Source organism: Pseudonaja textilis, chromosome 1 (assembly GCF_049901715.1).
Source record: "Pseudonaja textilis isolate UNSWEBS1 chromosome 1, rPseTex1.2, whole genome shotgun sequence".
In the NCBI taxonomy this organism is placed as follows: domain Eukaryota; kingdom Metazoa; phylum Chordata; class Lepidosauria; order Squamata; family Elapidae; genus Pseudonaja; species Pseudonaja textilis.
Window position 1 is genome coordinate 44,192,554 of NC_141990.1, and position 20,481 is coordinate 44,213,034.

At 38.7% G+C, this 20,481-nt stretch overlaps 1 protein-coding gene across 3 annotated transcripts in view; it reads right to left on the reverse strand.

Moving 5' to 3' along the window:
* Positions 1-20,481, reverse strand: part of EML4 (EMAP like 4) — a 136,239-nt gene that overhangs the window by 84,759 nt on the left and 30,999 nt on the right. Inside the window, exon 1 of one of the 3 annotated variants that reach the window (XM_087932646.1) lies at positions 1,691-1,724. The exons of the other annotated variants lie outside the window; for them this stretch is intronic. Within the exon in view, the coding sequence (XP_087788772.1) occupies positions 1,691-1,709 (19 nt within the window). The 5' untranslated portion in view covers positions 1,710-1,724. Of the gene's footprint in view, positions 1-1,690; positions 1,725-20,481 lie in introns of those variants that run through there. 3 annotated transcript variants of the gene reach the window in all.

Consider the following 20,481-nt stretch of genomic DNA (forward strand, 5'->3'; position numbering starts at 1 on the left):
TTTCTGTAATAGGGTTTATCCAGTTTGCTCCTGGAAACATTCCAGGAAATAAAGTACTATATTCTAATTACTCAATTATGGAACATTGAAATATTCCATAGCGTTTTTAACATCACCAGTTTTATCTCAAATTCAGATGTACTTCAAAGCCTTTTTACTGTCAATTACTATTGTTGGTTAGCCAAGTTACATTTTTCTGCAAATATCAATCAACTATTATATAAATAACTATTTAGTTAAAATATTGTGAAAATATAAAAAATAAAAACAAATGTTGCTTATTTTCTGGAACGACTATAGGATTTAAACCAAATTCTGATCCAGAATAGATCAGTAAGAAGGTTGCACCAAACATTGGTTGGGTGTGCCTATCAATAGCTGAAGAATAATACAAAAATAAATGGACCTGGGTATGGTGGGATAGGGAGAAGGATAAGACCCAGATCCCCCCCCAAGCCCACACCTCCTGGCCCACATCAAATTTCCACATGCCTCCCCCACCCCGCAAGACACCCACCCCACACTCTAGTTAATAATCCACATAATTGCTTAATAACCACAACTAGAAAAGCTGGGATTGCAGTTGCTGAGTGAAGTGGTCACGTGGGCATCTTACTTAATGACCGCTTTTTTCAATTACTTTAGTACTCATTCCAATTCTAATCTTTAAGTTGAGCACTATCTGTGCCACTTAAGTTACTTTTCCTATAATGAAACTGAATCATTTACTGAGCTGAACCAGAGTATAAAAGAGTTAAATACCAAAATACGTGTAAAATTTTAAATAGATAAAGCAAACTATGATCAAATTCCTTTTGGTACTTCTAAATGCTATCCACAACCATGAAGTAGGCAGTACTTAAGTTCATCTGACTTCAATTTACTTTTTCCTAAACTTGCTAATTATGTTTCTGAATGGCAGATTGATTATTTGTTTATTTGTTTATTTAAAATATCTACATTTCCATACAACTCAAGCAATATTTGGCAGCTCCCAACAATAAAACCAATGAATAAAACAATCAACAGTAAAACAAGAACCCTGTGCCTTAATAGTCTCCGTGGGATGCCCCTTAACAGGCTCAGCTGTCCTCCTCCTATATCTACCTATACAATCCTAATACCTCAGTAAAATACCAGTCTATAGCAGAATGTATGAATGATTTGGGGCAAAGAAAGGAGATGCTGTCTAGGAAAATTGGACAAGAGAGGCAGGAGCCCAAAGTCGCTTAAGGATCAGAAATTTTTTTAGGAAAGACTCGCCCTAATGGATCAACTAGTTAAAAATTGAGGTGAGACTTCAGACTTGCAAGATTCTAACATAACCTTACAATAATTAAAGAATTAGTTTATCTTATTTTCTATCTGGTTTTCCTAGGAGGGATGACAATGACCCTTCCAAGCAAAGATGGGAGCCTCTAAATCACCAATGCGGGATGTTCCACAAGTTAGGACGAGCCATGTCTAGGCATCTGGACAGCAGGGCAACAGCATCACCTGTCCAGCCAAGAATAAAGAGGTATAACTGGTTATCATCATAATCCTGATGATAATGAAGCCCCACCATCTTTCCACAATGGGATCAGCCCACTCAACTAGTCCTGGCAGAAGAGGCCTACTGCAGATCCTATCAGCTGAGGAACTTTGGGTGGTGGGATCCAAGAGAAGTGTTTTTTTTTTTTTGCCTCACCTGCTGCTCTTTGGAACATCTTGCCACAGGAGGTAAGAGCCACTCTTTGGGTCTTCAGGAAAAGGCTTAAAACTTGGTTATGCTGGCCAGCATGGGATAGTGAAGGAAAAGTTGTTAGCTGGAGGAGAACAGCTAACAGAAAGGCAACCCCACCTATCTCCCTTCCAAACCCATGTTTTTAGGCTGTTTTAACTTTTTCAATTTTAATCCATTGTTATATTTAAAATTCTTTGGATATTTGTATATTGTTTGGATATTTGTATATCTTTATCTTACTTAAGCCAGTCAAAGTTGCTTCAAATGAATGATGTGATGAACATAATAATAAAATAGCAAATTTTCCTCCATCTACAAACATAAAACTAATGATATATGTAGATAGATTAGTACTGAAATATTTTAGCATCTGTTAATTTTGAGAAAACATTTTATAAATATTAAATTCACAAGGAATACAAACAGCAAATGATTCAAATCATAATGTTTATAATGAAATATTCTGCAGATACTTTATGGCATAAAACATGCCTTGTGTTAAAAAAAAATTGCCCCAAGTTTCAACTTCTACCAAAAGGTAGTCTAAGTCTTACATATAAATGAGTGTCAATTTTAAACTGAAATGAATTCAATTTCGATATGAGTATTCTTTAATGAGATGGAAATGTCCATTCTGCCATACAGAATGAATTTCAGATTACTATCTGTTTCACAAAATATATAACAGACATTAATTAATAAAAATAATTTCATTTGAAGTTTCCTTAAAAGTGATATAGGAAAAAAAAATATATTCCAAAAAACCAGTGGAAGTTGTTTTTCTTGCTACACATTTGATCTGATAAATATTTTGTTCATGGGATAGTGAAAAATTCATATAAGAATAAGAACAGAATTCCTCCACTGGAATAATGAGATATGAGAGATAATCACTGGCATTATCAGTTCACAAAAAAGAAACTCTGCCAGTACAAAAATTCATGAGCACAGCGGCAAAATTGTACACAGAAGCAAGACAAGACAAGGCCTCTTCCATTCTTGCCAGCTCTGTCTATGTTTCCTGCTACTTTCCCAGAGTTTCAGAGCAATCCCCAGATCTTCAAATCAGATAACATTTTTTAAATTCTGAGGAAATCCTGCCAGTCCAGATGGCCTACTACAAACAGCACAAGTAAAATGTTTTTTAAGAAAAACCTCTAACTTATTGAGGAGATAGTCTCTCTTTTTCCTACTACTTACTAAGGAGTGTATAATTGGGAGAAATAAAGAAAAGATGAGGCAAGCAATCTGAAGTGGGATGTATTACATGGGGGAAGAGAAAATTGAGATTGCTCTAAGGAGTGGTTAAACCTCATCATCATAAGTAATAAAGACATTTATTAAAACATATATTTTGCTGTGATTTAGCATATAGAAACCAGAAATTAAAGAGTTTACCAAATGCCACGTTTAATTTATTGTATTTTTAAATGGAAGGATAATAAAGCTTCTACAAAACCTTTATTAAGTGTCATATGCAGTTAAAAGAAAATCTAGGACCTCTCTTGTTTCAAAACAGAATGCTTGGTTTAAATTTTAAGACCTAAATTTTAAGCTCCTCTTTGTCAAATAAGCTGAATTTTTGACACCAAATCATGGAAGCAATGACTAATAATCATTTTTATAACACATATAAGGTCACATTATGTTATTCCTCTAAAAGTTATGCCAAAGAACATTCATAATCTTGATTAATACAATGTAAAATATTCCACAATAACTGGGGGAGGGAGACTAAAAATTACAACAAAGTTAATAGTGTTGTATGCCTCTGGATACAATTAGAGAATAAAAATATTTGTTTCGAAGGAAGCACAGAAAAGGCAAGATATGACAAACAAGTTCCACCTATATTGATCTGTTATGACGTAACAAAATGAACCATAGAACTATTAAACTTTTGTGGCCTGAAAAATAGTAAATACACAATTTTGTGTCTCATGTAGATAGTAACCAGAAGCTATCACCCTTTTAACATAATATAGCAATACTTCGGTCAAATACAGTATATACTGTCAGATTAGTTTCTGCTGAGGCATCTTAGAAAATTGACAGAAAACAAAGAGGTAGGGAGTGGGAGAGAGAAATTTCTGTAGGCAATCTCTTCTTTATTTGAGAAGACAGAGGGAGGGAGAGGGAGGGAGAGGGGGAGGAGAAGGGGGAGGGGGAGAGAGAGAGAGAAAGAGAGAGAGAGAGAGAGAGAGAGAGAGAGATCCCCTATTGCTTTTTGTAATTTTGAAGTTACATAGTTGTCCATTAAAAAGACACATTATCGCCAACTGGGGAAAAGTGCAGCTCTCTCCAGATTATCATTTCATTACAAATGTGAGAACTCATATTACAGCTGCACAACAGTTCATTTAATATGATAATGCTTTTGTCTGACTTGCAAAACTGAACAGAGCCAGAAGAAAGTTAATGAATGCAACATGTGTTCAGTCTTTTGATAGCTGTGACTAAAGCCAACTGGCAAAATGATCACAGCAAGATAAAATTCAAAACAAAGCAATCTTAGTTTGTAGAGTGCTCTCCACCCCCAAAAGGCCTTGCACGATCTCTCCAAATGCACAACTTGAAAGTATACAAAGGGAAAAGAGAACTAGAATGAAAATAGAAGTTGTGATGGTAGCGTAATAGTTACTTCCCTAAAAACTTGCCCAATATTATCAGATTAGATTTGTCAATGAGTGCTGTTCCCTGGGATTCCTCTCTCAGAAAGCATGCCTTTACATACAGAGAACAAATTCTTCCAATCTACATTTCAACTTGTTCTTGGTATCTTGTCAGGAAGCAATGAAGCGGATGAGTGGCAACTCTGAAGTCCCACCGATTTCTTCAAGCCCTGAGGCTCTTAGGAGCTGAAAGTCACCCTGGACGGGTGGTAAATGCAGAGGGATGCTTCGGTGGTCGTGAGGAGAGTCTCCTCGACTGACCCAAAGAAAACCCCTCCATCCAAACTAAAAAGAGAACTGCCAGCATGGCTGAATTGAAGCCGGGAAGGCAGCTGAGACGGAAGTGAAAAAGAAAGGAAAGATCTTGTAACAGCGTGCTTAGTCTTGGTAAGAATCACTGATTAATTCATTACCTCAAAACTTATAACTTTTCTGCCTCATTACCAATATCAATGATTAGATTATCAATTTCTATAAAATAATTTATTAATGGTTTAATTTTTATTGTTTTAATTGATTAGTGTGATTGGAGTGTTTAGTGAAAATGGTGTGATTACTGATTAGTTTAAAAGATCAAGATTTATGTAATTTAATTGATTAGTAAAATTAGTGAATTAGTGAATTTAATTGAACAGTGTGATTAATGATTAGTGTAATTAATTGATTAGCGATTAGTGTAATTAATTGATTAGGCTGATTGTTGCTTAGCAAAATTATTTGACTAGGGAGATTATTGCAATTCATTGATTGGTGTAATATTGGCTATACTGATTACCCAAAATTGTTTCAATAAGTAATTTAATCAATGTGCCATCTTAACAAACCTACCATGCCAAGAAAAAAATCCAATGCCAAACCACAACCTAAAGAGAAAGTAATCCCCACCAATGAACCACAAGACTCCCGCACATGCTTTAACTGCTATAAAACTCTAAAGGATAATGAAAATTCCATCAAATGTTCTCTGTGTAACAAATATGCTCATCATGACTGCTTCGGATTACTTGAGCAAATGATTCAATACCTAGAATCATCCAATGAGTTTCCATACCTCTGCAAATCATGCAGACCCAAACTGGATCTGTTTGAAAGAGTTGATACCATAGAAACACGAATATAATCCCTTGACACCACAGTAGCATCCCTGGACGCTTTAAAAGAAAGATTATCCAACCTTGAAAAAAAAGATACAACGCAAAAACCTTCACATCCAATAGCTACAAACCACATCTCTACTCAACAACCACAACCCAATCCACAACCCAATCCACAAAAAAACATAAATCATACAAATAATGATATCCTAATCTTCATCAGAGAAGCTGTTGGGCGCAAACAGAAACATCCAAACGCCATCTTATTTGGTCTAGAGAACATCAATGACAATAATGACATTACAACTGTCCAAAACATCATCAGTGATTATCAAGCATCAACCATCTCTCCTGATGAAATACTTGACATTTCCCGCATTGACCGAGAGCTCAAAAACAGAGACAGCTCTGTGGCCCCACCCTTCTGCAGGCTCATTTGCAAAAATGAATCAAGCAAATGTAAATTCATTTCTACTATAAATTCACTTGCCAAAAGCAACACCAACCATAAGAACCTCCGTTCTCGCCCTGACCTAACTATACAGCAATGTGCCCATTCCCATGTATTCCTCCTAGAACTCAAAAAATGTCTAGACAATGGAGAGAAGGACCTGTACATTGACTTCCATACTGACTGTATCAAAAGTAAGTCACACAACCCATAACTCAGCTTTAACTTTCAATCACAACCCTACTTCAACCAATCCACCATCCCCCAAGACTAGGCACGCACGCCCCTAACTACCTCAATTCTAACTACAGCTGGCTTTAAATGCAAGCTACTCAATGCAAGAAGCCTTGTGAATAAAATACCTGAATTTCTCCTCTTACTAAATATGGATAAATTCGACATCATATTTGTCTGTGAAACATGGCTCAATGCATCTCTCCCTGACTCCATTACCACAGTAAGAGACTATCATGTTTACCAATCAGATTGTGAAATTCATAGAGGAGGTGGTGTTGCTATCTTCTATAAAAAGTCCTTCCATCTAAAAAACATCCAAGTTACCCAGGAGCTTGCTCTTCTTGAGACCATCATCTGTGAACTATCCTTAAATATCACATTTCGATTCTTACTATGTTACAGAGCACCTGATTAGGACATAGAACATGTAAACAAGCTAAATTCGCTACTAACATGGGCAACATCCTGCCCACATGTTTTTATCTTTCTTGGTGACTTCAATCTACCTCATATTAATTGGACCCTAAACAAGTGTACAACTGAAGGCATACATGCAACCTTCTACAATGCTGTTACAAATCTGGGACTGGAACAACTAGTAACCAACAATACTAGACTGAACAACTGCCTCGATCTCATCTTCTGCAATAGTTTGAATTTAATTTACAGAATACAAACTAAAGAACCCTTTTCCAACAGTAACCACAATATGATTTGACTTTTGTCTCACCATATGCCAACACAAAAATCATCACAATGATGTAATCCCCAATCATAACTTCAAAAAAGGCTACTATGATCTTATAGACAACGATCTCTCACCCCTTGATTGGCAATCTCTGTTCTCTGGATGCAATACTGCTGAAGACCATTACAACATATTTTTACTTGAAGTCAAAAGAGTCATCAAACTATATGTACCAATAACAACTGCCCCCACCCCCAAAAAATAGATTACCCATAACAATAAGGAAACTTCAATCCAAAAAGAGATCACTCTGACGGAAAAACAAATCTGGTCACGTTGCCAACTTCAAAAGCCGATACAAAAATGTATGTCACCAGATAAAGACTGAATGCACCAATTATCAGATTAAACAAGAGGAAAACTTTCTACGCACCAATTCCACCCACGCTTTTTACAATTTTGTAAACAACAAACTAAAAGACTCAAGGTCCATCCCACTCCTGAAAGGACCTAATGGTAAAGACTGCAACGATGACACTATTAAAGCCAACATCTTTAACACATTCTTTGGCTCAGTATTTGTAAACAGCAATGGACCATGCCCAGTATTTCCTAGCCAAATCACAGAAAACTACAATGATCTAATATATATCGATTTTACAGAAGACAATGTTGAAAAAGCACTATGCAATCTAAAACTATCTCTATCTATTGGACTGGATGGAATATGTACCTGCTTCTTTAAAAAGCTATCCACTGCCATAGTAGAACCTCTAAGCATAATCTTGAAAAAATCTTTCAGGACCAGCTCCTTGCCTAACCTGTGGTCACAAGCCATGGTCATTCCCATCTTCAAAAAGGGAGACCACAGCCTAGTTGAAAAGTACAGACCAATCTCCTTATGCTGCATCACCTGTAAAGTCATGGAATCAATTATTAACCAATCCATTATCCTCCATTTAGAGACAAACAACCTACTCTCTAATAAACAATTTGATTTCAGAAAAAAGCTATCCTGTAATCTGCAACTCTTACACTGCAAAAACATATGGACTACACAACTTGATCAGGGCAAAACAATAGACGCAATCTACATAGACTTCTGTAAAGCCTTTGATTCAGTGGTACACGACAAACTACTCCTAAAACTAAAATCTTACGGTATCTCTGGACACCTGCATAACTGGATAGAAGCATTCTTGTCAGACAACAAATGGTCAAAATTGAGAGTGACCTATCAAATTCTCTACCTGTCAACAGTGGTGTCCCCCAAGGCAATGTTCTAGGACCAACTCTCTTCATACTCTACATAAATGACCTCTGTGATCATATCAAGAGCAACTGCGTTCTCTTTGCTGATGATATAAAGCTGTTCAATACCACAGACAATACTGCTACCCTTCAAAAAGATCTTGACTATGTATCAGAATGGTCAAACAAATGGCAACTTCAAATCTCAACAAATAAATGCTCTGGCTTACATATTGGCAAAAAAAATCAGAAAATAAAATACAAGCTGAATAATCAAGACCTTGTTGATGATCCAAGCTCTGTAAAGGACCTTGGAATACTCATCTCTAATGATCTAAGTGCTAGAGCCCACTGTAACTGCATTGCCAAAAATGCATTATCATTAATCTTACATAGCTTTTTCTCTGGTAATATCACACTACTAACTAGGGCATACAAAACATTTGCTAGACCAATACTCGAATACAGCTCATCAGTCTGGAAACCACATTACGTATCTGATATTAGCACAGTTGAGAAAGTCCACAAATATTTCACAAGAAGAGTGCTCCACTCCTCTACTCGTTGTAGAATACCTTATGCCACCAGACTTGAAACTGTAGACCTAGAAAAACTTGGATTACGCCGTGTTTGGTCTGATCTAAGTATGGTATATAAAATCATACATTGCAATGACTTACCTGTCAATGAATACTTCAGCTTCAACCATAACAACACAAGAGCACACAACAGATACAAACTCAAGGTTAACCACACCAAACTTGATTGCAGGAAATACGACTTCAGCAACAGAGTGATCAATGTCTGGAATACTCTACCTGACTCTGGTTTCTTCCCCAAACCCCAAAAACTTTAACCTTAGACTGTCTACTATTGACCTCACCCCTTTCCTAAGAGGTCTGTAGGGGGCATACATAAGCACACCCACATGCCTACTGTCCCTGTCCTATTGTTTCTTTTATTTTTCTTATATGTACCCATTTCATGTATTCATAACTATGTATATACTTATACCTATTATCTTGTAAGTGATTGGCAAATCAAAATAAATAAATAAACAAAAATAAAACTGGCTGTGCTCATTCCCAAACTCAACCAGAATAATTCAACTTCATAGATGGAAGGAATAACAATGATGTATTAATAAAGTGAACAGCATAGCAATAGCACTTAGACTTATATATCGCTCCGTAGTGCTTTACAATACTCTCTGGGAGGTTTTCAATATTGGTATATTGCCTCCAACAATCTGGGTCCTCATTTTACCAACCTCAGAAAGATGGAGTTTGCATTAATTGTTCTAACCATTGTGCCATCAGGGTTCCAACATAATGAACTTACAAAGAATGTAAGAACTAAGAACATTTTGCCTACTACATTTAATACATATGTGCAATCTACAGTTGTGTTTTATTTTCTCAGTGCACATTACTTACTTTATACTACACTGGTATAGACATTGCAGAGGGACCACCTTGCTGATCTCAGCTGATTTGGAACAAAGCTAAGAAATCCAGCCCTGGTTAATATCTGATTACTATCAGGAAATCCTAGGATTGTAAAGTAGAGTAGGAAGTAAAGAAGAAAAAACCTCTTGGAAGAAGCCATTACCAAACCAGTTCCCTGTTGTTGCTATCTAGATATCCAAATATTCACCAGGAGCATAATTGAACTTAGGGAATATTCCAGTAAAAGAGGTGTTAGTTCTTACTTGACACGCCCATTCTCTGTGAGCTGTGAAGAGCATCCAGGCATGGGAAGTGCTCCATCTGTCATTCAATAGGCTGAGCTGATTTCTGAGGACACTCCTCCTCCTCCTTGGAGTTCCTCCCAAGTGTCCCCAATTTTGGCGAAGTCGAAATGATAAGTTCATCACTGTTCTCCTTCACCATTGCTCATAGTCTTGGCCAGGATTGGACCCAGACCCAGACGGATTCTGGGTGAGGCTGGAAGCTCTTCACAGCTGCTTGGCAAGTGTCCTAATATTTATGGGTGTGTCAAGTAATAACCAACGCTCCTTCTCCTGAGAGCTGTTCCAAGCATCCAGGCATGGGACATACCAAAGCTGGTGTGTCCTACAGGAGGGTCTCTGTCTGGTTTGGAGTCCCCTATCTATGTATGCATTTGTTGTAAGACCTGTCTGCCGAAGGCTGCTTCAGCAGAAGCAAAAATGTCCAGTTTACAGTGCCTTATGAAAGGCGATGGTGATGCCTAAGTCGCCACCCTACATATCTCATCAATTGACGCTTGAGTATCCCAAGCTGCTGATGTTGCAGCACTCCTAGTTGAGTGTGCAGTAAAACCTGTAGGCACAGGCAATGACTGTGTTTCGTAAGTTTTTGCAATCGTGGCTCTCAGCCACCTACCAATTGTTGATGAAATGACTTTTCTGCCTTGAGTAGAAGATCGAAAGGAGACAAAAAGGGCCTCCATCTTCCTGAATGATGCAGTCCTGTCATTGTAAATTCAGAGGGCACGTTTTACGTCTGAGAGATGCCATTGTTGCTCTAGAGTGTGGGCTGGTCTAGGAGAGAAGTTGGGGAGTACCAACTCCTGTGCTTGATGGAAAGCCGAATTAATTTTGGGAAAGTTGGCTCTAAACCAGTGGTTCCCATAGTGGGCAGTACCGCCCTCTGGGTGGTGGTGAGATGTCTTAGGGGGCAGTAAGAGGCAAGGGGGCTGGTGGGGGGGCGCTAAGAGGTGGCAGGGGGTGCTGGAGGTGGGCCCCTCGCAGGGCACAATTCAAGGATCAGATTTTACCAGTTCGCAAGAACTGGTTGTTACCGTTCCAGTAGGTTGAAGAACCGGCAAAAAGGGCCCCTGGCTGGCGCTGCCCCCTCTGCCCACTCCTCCATTTTCTGCTGTCAGTCCTTATTGCGCATGTGTGACATTGCGTGCATGCGCAACAATCACTGACAGCATTTCCCGCCCGCCCCGCCCAGTCACTCCTTATGTAGCACATATGCACTCATTTCACATTTTCCCACCCGCCATCACTACCAGCACCACCAGCCAGCCAGCCCTGCCTACCACCGTCTCATCACAGTCAATGGGGTGAACTTGAGAGAGGGAAAGAAAAAGAAAAGAAAGAGAAAAGGGACAGAAAGAAAATGGGACAGACAAAGAAAGGGGGGATGGAAGGAAGGGACAGAAAGAAAAAGAAATAAAGAAGGAGGGAGGAAGGGAGGAGAAATATAATGAGATATCTATTCTAGTCCAATCACCTGCTCCAGGTGATTAGAAGGGAGTGTGTTTGTGTGTGTTCTTGTAATTTACCAGTACATTTTGGTTTTGCCTTTTTCAGAATTGGCACTGTAATACATTGGGGAAAAGTAATTTTTTAGGGTGGAGGTCTGGTCCAATGAATCCTGTTTAAGCCTCAACAAAATGTGAGAGCTTCTTGATAGTCTTGGCCATGTTTCATCCACAAAACCTTTAATTAACAGAAGCCAAAGATGTTTCAATGTGCTGGCAAAGATGTTTCAATATGGGAAAGGGCCTCTAAACTGGACCTCATTTCAATCTGATGCATCAGGTCTCTCTGTCTGTCTCTCTCTGTCTCTCTCCCTCCCTCCCCCACTCTTTCTTTGTCCCTTTTTCTTTCTTTCCCTTTTCCCTTTTCTTCCTTCTCTCTTCTCTCTCTTTCTTTTCTCTCCCTCTCTTTCCTTCTCTCCTTCTCTCAGGCTCACCCCATTGATTTGGTGCACCGCTCCACTCGGACATAAAACAAATGAACAATAATCAGCAAAACATCTCTGATTAGATTCTATTCACTACTAGAATCTAATCAGAGATGCTTTGCCAATTCTAATCCAATGATCTGCTCCAGCAGGGTTAGAAGAGAGTGTGTGTGTATGTGTGCGCATGGCTGTCAAAACTCCAAAACAGATAAAGAGGGAGGTCAGTCATAAATATTAGGACACTTGCCAAGCAACTGGCCATTAAGCAAGGACCACTTGTATTTGGTTTAAAAAAGCAGGCTTCTACTACCACCACCCCCCACAACTGTAACTCTTTTCAAACCAGATGTGAACACACACATATTGTAAATATTGTAATATTGTAAATATTCTGATTTTCAGAGCAGAAATGAGTGTTGTATATATGGTTCATGGACAGACATCTGGCTGCTTGGATCATTGAGATGGCTTTGCTGGAGAGTTTCTTGGCTTTCAGGAGTCTCCGCTCAAGCGCCATATGGCTAAGTGTAGCCATTGTGGATCCGGATGGTGAATTGGACCCTGTGTGAGTGAGACTCTTTCCGGCAGGATTTTCCATGGACCTGTGATCGATAGATCCCTAAGATCCACAAACCACAGATGTCTGGGTAAGCATGGTACGACCAGCAACAGTTCTGCTTTCTCCTCCAGGATTTTCCAGACCTTGGGAATCAATGTGAGGGGAGGAAAGGCATATAGAAGACCCCGAGGCCAGCGGCAGCATAGGGCGTTTACTCCCTCCTCTCCTTGTGTTGGAAATCTTGAAAAGAACCTTGGGAACTGTGCATTGAGGGGCGAGGCAAAAAGGTCCAGGTCGGTTGGCTGAACCAATGTGACATCTCCTGGAACAGTCTTGAGTGCAGGCACCACTCGGAATGGTCAACAGTGGCCCTGCTCAATCTGCCTGGATATTGGACTAATCCGAGATATGTTCTGCTCTGATAGAAACTAAGTGTCTCTCTGCCCATCAACATAGTCTCTCTGCCCCTCTCATGAGTGATTTCGAGTGCATGCCCCCCATGCCTGTTTACGTGGGCCTTCGCAACCACCTTGTCTGTCAGGAGGAGGACATGCTGTCCCTAAATCTCTGGTTGAAATTTGTGGAGGGCCAGATGGACAGCCCTCAGTTCTAGCTAGTTGATACTGCAGTGTGTTCCATAGGGAACCAGCGACCCTGTGCTACCTGAGACTGGCAGTATGCGCCCCATCCAAATAGACTGGCATCTGTGGTGACCATCTGCCGGTGTGTTTCCCTGAAGGTACAGCCCTTGGAGACATTTGTCGTGGTCCACCAATGGAGTGAAAGAAGGACCCTTTATGGAACGACAACGTTGGTTATGGAATTGCTCCTTCCTGATCTTTGGTAAGAGAGCAGGAACCATTGCAGGGTTCTAGCATGAAGGAGGGCCCAGGGAAAACTAGAGATGTATGAGATCATTTTTCCTAGTAATTTAGACAACTGGGCTAAAGATACCCACTAAAAGGTTCTGATAGTTTTAGCCAATTCCTTGATACTAGATAGTCTGTCCAGGGAGAGTGGGTGTTAAGTGACTTTTTCTTCAATTAATGGAAAAACCATATTCCTGGAGTCCCTGGATTGTTGATTGAGTGTCTAGTACTGCCTGTCGGTGGGACGACAATAGAATTAGAATGTCATCCAGTTAACACTGGAAGCAGACTAGCTTGTTCCTGAGGTGTGCCACCAACACTGCTAGAATTCTAGTAAAGGTTCAAGGGGCTGAAGCTAGACCAAATGATAAGGCCCTATATTCATAATGGCAGCCAGAATAACAGAATTGCAAGAACTTTCTATGGTTGTCCCTTATAGGGATGTGGAGGTACGCCTCTGTCAAATCTATAGAGGTTAAGACATCTCCCTGTCTGATACTCAGCAGGATGGATTGTAGGGAACTCATCTTGAACCTTCTGCAGGTTGAAAATAGTTCAAGTGTTTCAGATCCAGAATTGCCTTCACCACCACCACCACCACTGAACTTTCTGGGACCACAAATAAATGAGAATAAAATCCCTGTCCTTGTTGATCACACAGTACAGGTCATTAATCTGTCAATAATCTCGTTAATCTGCTCTGCTCAGGTCAGCTTTAAATTGTATTTGAAGTCTCTTTAATTTAAGAGGCTTCAGTGGCTTTTTGTGCCACTATGGTCCTGAAAAGGACCCAATGCAGCCAGCGAACAGCTGATTAACTGATGTCGGCAGTCAGCATTTTAAAGGGGAAATCCTTTAAGAATTCAGGGGGGGGAAAGGGTGCCTTCTAATCTTGAAGGCTATTGAAACCTGTTTTTAGCTTTCCAATCAGCCTGGTGAGGAATGCACATCTAGCCTAAACAACAGGCTGAGTGAAAACTGGGGACACTTGGGAGGAACTCCAAGGAGGAGGAGGAGGAGTGTCCTCAGAAATCAGCTCAGTCTATCAAATGACAGCTGGAGCACTTCCCATGCCTGGATGCTCGGAACAGCTCTCAGGACAATAAAGAATTCTGCAGATGGAATTATAATGCAATTGTGTTAACTAGTATATATATTATAGATCTGCATTAAAGTTGCCTCCCCACAAACCAGTCTTCAGCCTACTCCACTAATCCAGCACATATTTTGAATGACAATCTATTTAGACTTTGAAATTGCAGAGTATTTTGCATTATCCAATACTCACACTGCTTTTTAATTGTGGAACCTACTTCTGCATAGCAGAACATTAGCAGCATCTTGCCCATCTAGATGAGCATTCTGTCATGCAAACTGGATGCTCTCAAAAACATAACATTGGCAGAAAGTTAATATTCCCAACTACTGCTCCTCAAATATTCAATTCATACTTGTTGATTTTAGAGGTAGCAAAACACCAGCAAAATTAATAACAAAATAATTACACAGAAAAGCTCAGACATCTAGAATGAAGATTTTGAACTATTGTCAAGGGTCTTTTATCAATATTGGATATGAAAGAAGGTGCAAGCAGTCATTTAAGTCCTTAAATGTCTGCCCTAGACCAGACTTGGACCCCCAAGTTATAAATACTAAAATTACTTTTATTATCGGATTACAATAACAAAAACTTGCAAATCTGAATGACCCTTTCCCCTTCATTGCCTTTATCTTAAAAAGAACTAGAGAGGATAAAGTCTGAAGCACTCTCTCAAATTCCATTCTGCTTTCGGCTTAAAATCTAAAGGTGCTTTTATAGGAGGCAACTGGATTGTTTTTTCTTTTGAAGATGTTTTGCTTCTCATCCAAGAAACTTCTTCAGCTCTGGCAGGATAATGGGGAATGGAAGGATTTATACTCCTTGCAGACAGCTGGTCATTTGCATCCTTTCAGAGCAAGAGTGTCAAATTCGATTTCATTGAGGGCAGCATCAGAATTGTGTTGAGCTCGGGGGCCAGGGTGGGCATGGCCAAGGTGTGCAGGACCAGCTCGACATCACTTGTGTCTGGGGTGCCTGTGGCCCAAGAACTCCGTTTTCGGATGGGACAGCCTCCTACAACCCTCTATCAGCAAAAATGGAGCTCGGGAGGATTGTGTTTTCACTGGCAGAGGCACCGCGGGCCTGTCCATTATTTTCAGGGCAGCCCTGCAGGCCAAATCTGGCCCCTGGGCCCTGAGTTCGACACCATTGTTTTAGAGGGCCTTTGAAGCACTTTTTCCATTTTGCAAATATGAAATTGCAGCTTTGTTTTTAACGTTCCTAGTTATCTTATTACAATCATGACACAAACAGGAGACAGCCTATAGCCTATCAGTGTCATATAGGCAAAGAATGTTGCTACAGCTCAGTTTCTAGTGCTACCCTTCAATTATCCTTTGGAGGAAATTATAAAAATCCCCATTATAAACTGGAAATTTGAACATCTCATACAAAATGTCACACAGAAAACAAGTTAGAGATGTGCAAAATTCAAAAATTTGCAAAACACTTTGAAGAATTACTCTTCGAAACTACTAAACCATTCCTAGGACAGCAAGTCTTAAAGGTATTTCCACATAACCATAATGATAAATGCAAAAGTAGATGTGTATATGAGGTGATAAAAAGGTCATGCTGTGAACAGGAAGAAACTAACAAATAATGCATGTTGCCTGGTCTAAAGATACATTAACAATCATCTACTCCTAACAATAGGAGAAAGAAAATGAAAGTAAAAAATTAGGAAATGGAAAGACTGAACTATTTTTCATGATGTTTCATAAAATATAAGTGAAAATATAAAAATGAATGAATGACATTCATTAGATATTGAAAATAAAGTTAGTTTTTAGGTTTAAATACAATTATTTCAAAATATTTGTCCAAAGCAAGGAATCTATGCATAAATCATTTTTTTCACCAATATTTTTTCTATCACTTTCAGTGTATTAATTGTACCCAAGTTTGATTTTTTTTTTAGCTGCAACTCGTAAAGCACCAATATTTAAGCCTTAGAATCTCTTTTCTGAATCTGATCCTTTATGTGCCGAAATAGATCACTAGATAACATCAGTATTCCATAATTTTAAGATTTGTTACATTCTAGAATATGAAATATCTCTTATCTGCACCAATATTTTATCAGGAACATTTTTGTAATGGTGCATAAGCATGATGTAAATCAAAGCCCCTTGCAAGAATAAATCTAAATCATTTTATAACTTATTTGGGGGGGGGGAAGGACCCACAAGGACTTTTGCCCTGGGTTTTACTAGAATGCAAATTGCTTTAAAAAGCAAAGCCTTCATCTTTGCACATCAATCTGTTTTAAGAGATGAAGGACGTTTCTTATTTTAGAAAACCACAACTATTGACATCTAAAGAACAGATGCTTCATCTTCTGTGGTGTCATCTTTGATAAAGCATATATTTCCACTTTTGATTTTTAATAGACACCCAATAGCCCTCTTGAGGGTTCTGAGTCCTGACTTTTCTGAGAAGTAATAAATGTATTCTTCTTTAGGAGAAAAATATCTCCCAGGATAAATTTAGCTCTCCCATTGACATTTTATCAGATCCATGTTGTGCTCCCTGCTGCTACTCTATTCTTGTTCTTAGAACATACAAATCAAATGTTAACTGGATGTTAAACACAAGATGTTCAGTGGCAGGTGGTCTGGCCAGAGATATATGACAAGAATATTGTCAGTATTCTGCATTAACAACTAAATCAAAATCTTGAAAATGATAACACATATAGGATGAAGAATTCTTTTCCTGTCTTCTTAAAAATGTCTTCCATTATGCTATGCAGTAGTGAAGGATATGTTTTTTGCTTCATAGTAGCAGTTTTTAAAGGAAATATATAGCCCAATGTATGCAAGAGTGGGATTAGCCTTATGACCCTTCCCCGCCCCCTTGATGACTGCATCATCAATATTCTTGTCATGCTTTCTTCCTTATAAGAAAAAAGTTCATTAAAAAAATTAAGCAAATTGATTATTCACATCATTTCTCCATATTATATAAACTGGACAGACATCAATACTTTCTGTGTTTCTGGGATTACTTTGGAGGATCATCAAGAATGTAAAAATCTGTACTGATCCTACGTAGAGAGCCAGTTTGGTCTAGTAGTTAAGGCACCAGGCTAGAGAGTGAGAGACAATGAGTTCAGGTACCATCTTAGGCATGAAAGCCAGCTAAGTGGCTTTGGGCCAGTCACTCTCTTTTAGCCCAATTCACTTGAAAGTGGTTGCAGGGAAAATGTCAACATAAACAAACAAACAAATAAAATTTCCTCAAAGCCATGGGATGAAAGAACATATTGCATTAGATTATCCTGGATTTAACTTCATAGATCTGAGCCAAAATGTTATCTCTACCATGAAGAGCTATGGCATATTTTGAAAGCTGAATTAATTAATGTCAGTCCCATGAGATACACCAAACCAGAAAATACATGGTGGACTGGGAATAAAAGAATCCCACCTCCAGACCACTCATCATCTTGGTTTTTTAAGCTTTTCTATTTAATTCCTCTAATTTTAATTGTCTTGCAGGACATTTTTACCAGTGGTGGGATTCAATTTTTTTTTACTATCAGTTCTGTGGGCATGGCTTGGTGGGTGTGGCAAGGGAAGGATACTGTAAAATCTCCAGTCAGAGGTGGTATTTGCCGAATTACTCCAAATTTCCACTACCGGTTCTCCAGAACTGGTCAGAATCTGCTACCATCTCTGGAATTGTAACATATGGCAGAAAGCTAGATATTGAGAAAGAATACTAGAAAGAAGACAGACTCCTCTGAATTATTAATCTAAAAAACCAACTGATAAGAGATAGCTGTCTTTGGAACAATGATCAGCATGTCAAAACTCTCACAACTGGTACGTATGATGTAAGCAAATGATAAACTAGAAAATAAAGCTGGCCTTGACAATGTTGTGACTATAAAAATTATTGATAAAATCTTATAATGAAAGCAAGACTTGAATAACCAGGAGTTTAGCATGATTTCATAGTACTTTATCTAAAATGTAGGACATTAAAATATAGGCAGTTCTCAAAGAGAACTACATTATTCTTCACAGCATAGCAAAAAATGACAAAACTATGAAAAAATTTCAGCTTTAGAGGAAAAACATTAATGCTTGAGAAATTCTCAAGAGCATTTCACTCTTAAAATGATTTTGTTAAGACCTTATGCAATTTTTCTTAAAGATATGTGTATGTATATATGACACATATGTACCTACGGTATAAATTTGCCTTATGAAATGACTATTTGACTGATTTCTAGCAAGATGCAACCACATTACTGCATACACAGAGATACCTAGTTTCATTATTACTGCAACTACAGCTTTAAATGAAATGTTTAAAAACTAGATGCTCAAATTACTTTTTATTTAAACAAAAGCCATGTCCTTTCCCAAGTATATTTTATACTTTGGGAGCATTCATGATAGTTACTGAAGCAGATTCTATTATATGAGTTTGCTAATTGAAAACAGACACATTGATGTCAAGAGTTTTCCAATACTCTGGACAGAAGGTATCAAAAGTATGAGTCATGTCCTGTGAATATCACATAATTTTTACTTAAAGACAGGGTTATCTCTTCTACACAGAGCAAATATAAGCAATTTCAACATAACTAAAAGTTTACCTAGATTTAGCTTAAATGTGAAAAAGTGTAACTTGAACTATTTTTAAATATGCAATGTATAATTCTAGCTATCCTGAGATTATAGTCAGAAAAATTCAGCCTAGTTCCAGAATCATTATAGTTCTTCCAGGTTCAAGTTTTTATTTGCCTAAGTCATATCATAAGAGGTGCTGTAAGAATAAAAAATTTTTAAAAATGAAAACAGTCCTGTATACCACTATTTGATTTAAGAAAAGCTGTTGAATGATAAGATTGTTACAATGAGAGGGGGGAACTTTATTAAATTTGCATAAGGTATATTAATACAATTAAAATTAACCCAGATAAAAAGAAAATGATCCTAGTCAGGACATGCTACCCAAATCAGCATATTTGGATCTGACAATTTTAGTTTATCCTGCGTGAGTGTTACAAATGGATTTGCATGTAATATTGTGATTAGCATTCTTCACTACCAGTTAGGTTGATTCAGCTGAATAAACTGAAGAAGACAACCATGTATTGTCTCAAACTCATTATAGTTATTTCTACAGAGGGCAGAAGCTGGTACGGTGGGAAGCAGTGATGCCCAGTCCATATAAAACCATCATGTAGACAAGAAGTAGGTGTATTCCAGCTACAAGGCTGACAAAAGAAAACCCCAAGAATCTGTTGACTTGAAAAAGTGGAGGCAAAGGCTTTAAGTGCCTAAATGGTTCAGGATTGAGTTCTTTAAACTTTAAATTAGCCTTTAAACTGTCATTAAGCTCTACCAAGTTGATAGATATCATTAATAAGTAATTTCAACAGTAGAATCACATTAGCAAATTTGCTCTAAGATGATGTGCCCCTCTATATGAGGATCTATATAATTTTTTAAAAAAATACTTAAAATTTAAATAGATCGATCATGTGGAATTCAGATCTCCCGCTGGCTGAAAGGGCGGTTCTAGTATTTGATCGAGAGGCAGGGGGATGGGCTGGAGACCCTCGCCTGGGTGGATGCTCCCACGATCCACGCCCCGGACCTTATACGGATGTTCCATGATCATTTCCCCTTGCGACCACATCCTGACTGTCAGACTCGGGGGAAGGGCCCTGTGGTGGGGGATAGTGTTGTGGCCCCGATTCCCGAGCCTATGCTGTCAGAGGAAGAAGACCTGGAAGATGAGGAGGAGGAACTGGGAATGCCTTCCTCCCAGGACCTTCCTCTCTGGCAATGCCTTCCTCCCTGATAATGCCTCAAGTTTCATCAGACAACTGAGAGGAACCGCCTGAGATTAATCAGGAGGAAGGCATATCGGAGCAGCCCCTGACAGGGAGTAAAGAGGAAGAGTGTTGGCTTGATCCTAAGCAGCGTCGTAGGGAGAAATGTGAGCAGCAACATAGGAGGGGTGGGAGGGTCAGAGAGTGAGCTGAGTCATTGAGCCACACCCCACAGGGGAAAAAAGTGGGTGTGTTTTCAGCTGGAACTTTGTATGGGACAAAGTTTAATCTTACTTCAGATTTTCTTCGTGAATGATTTTTGTGGACTGCCTTGTAATTTTCTGTGAGTAGATTTTTA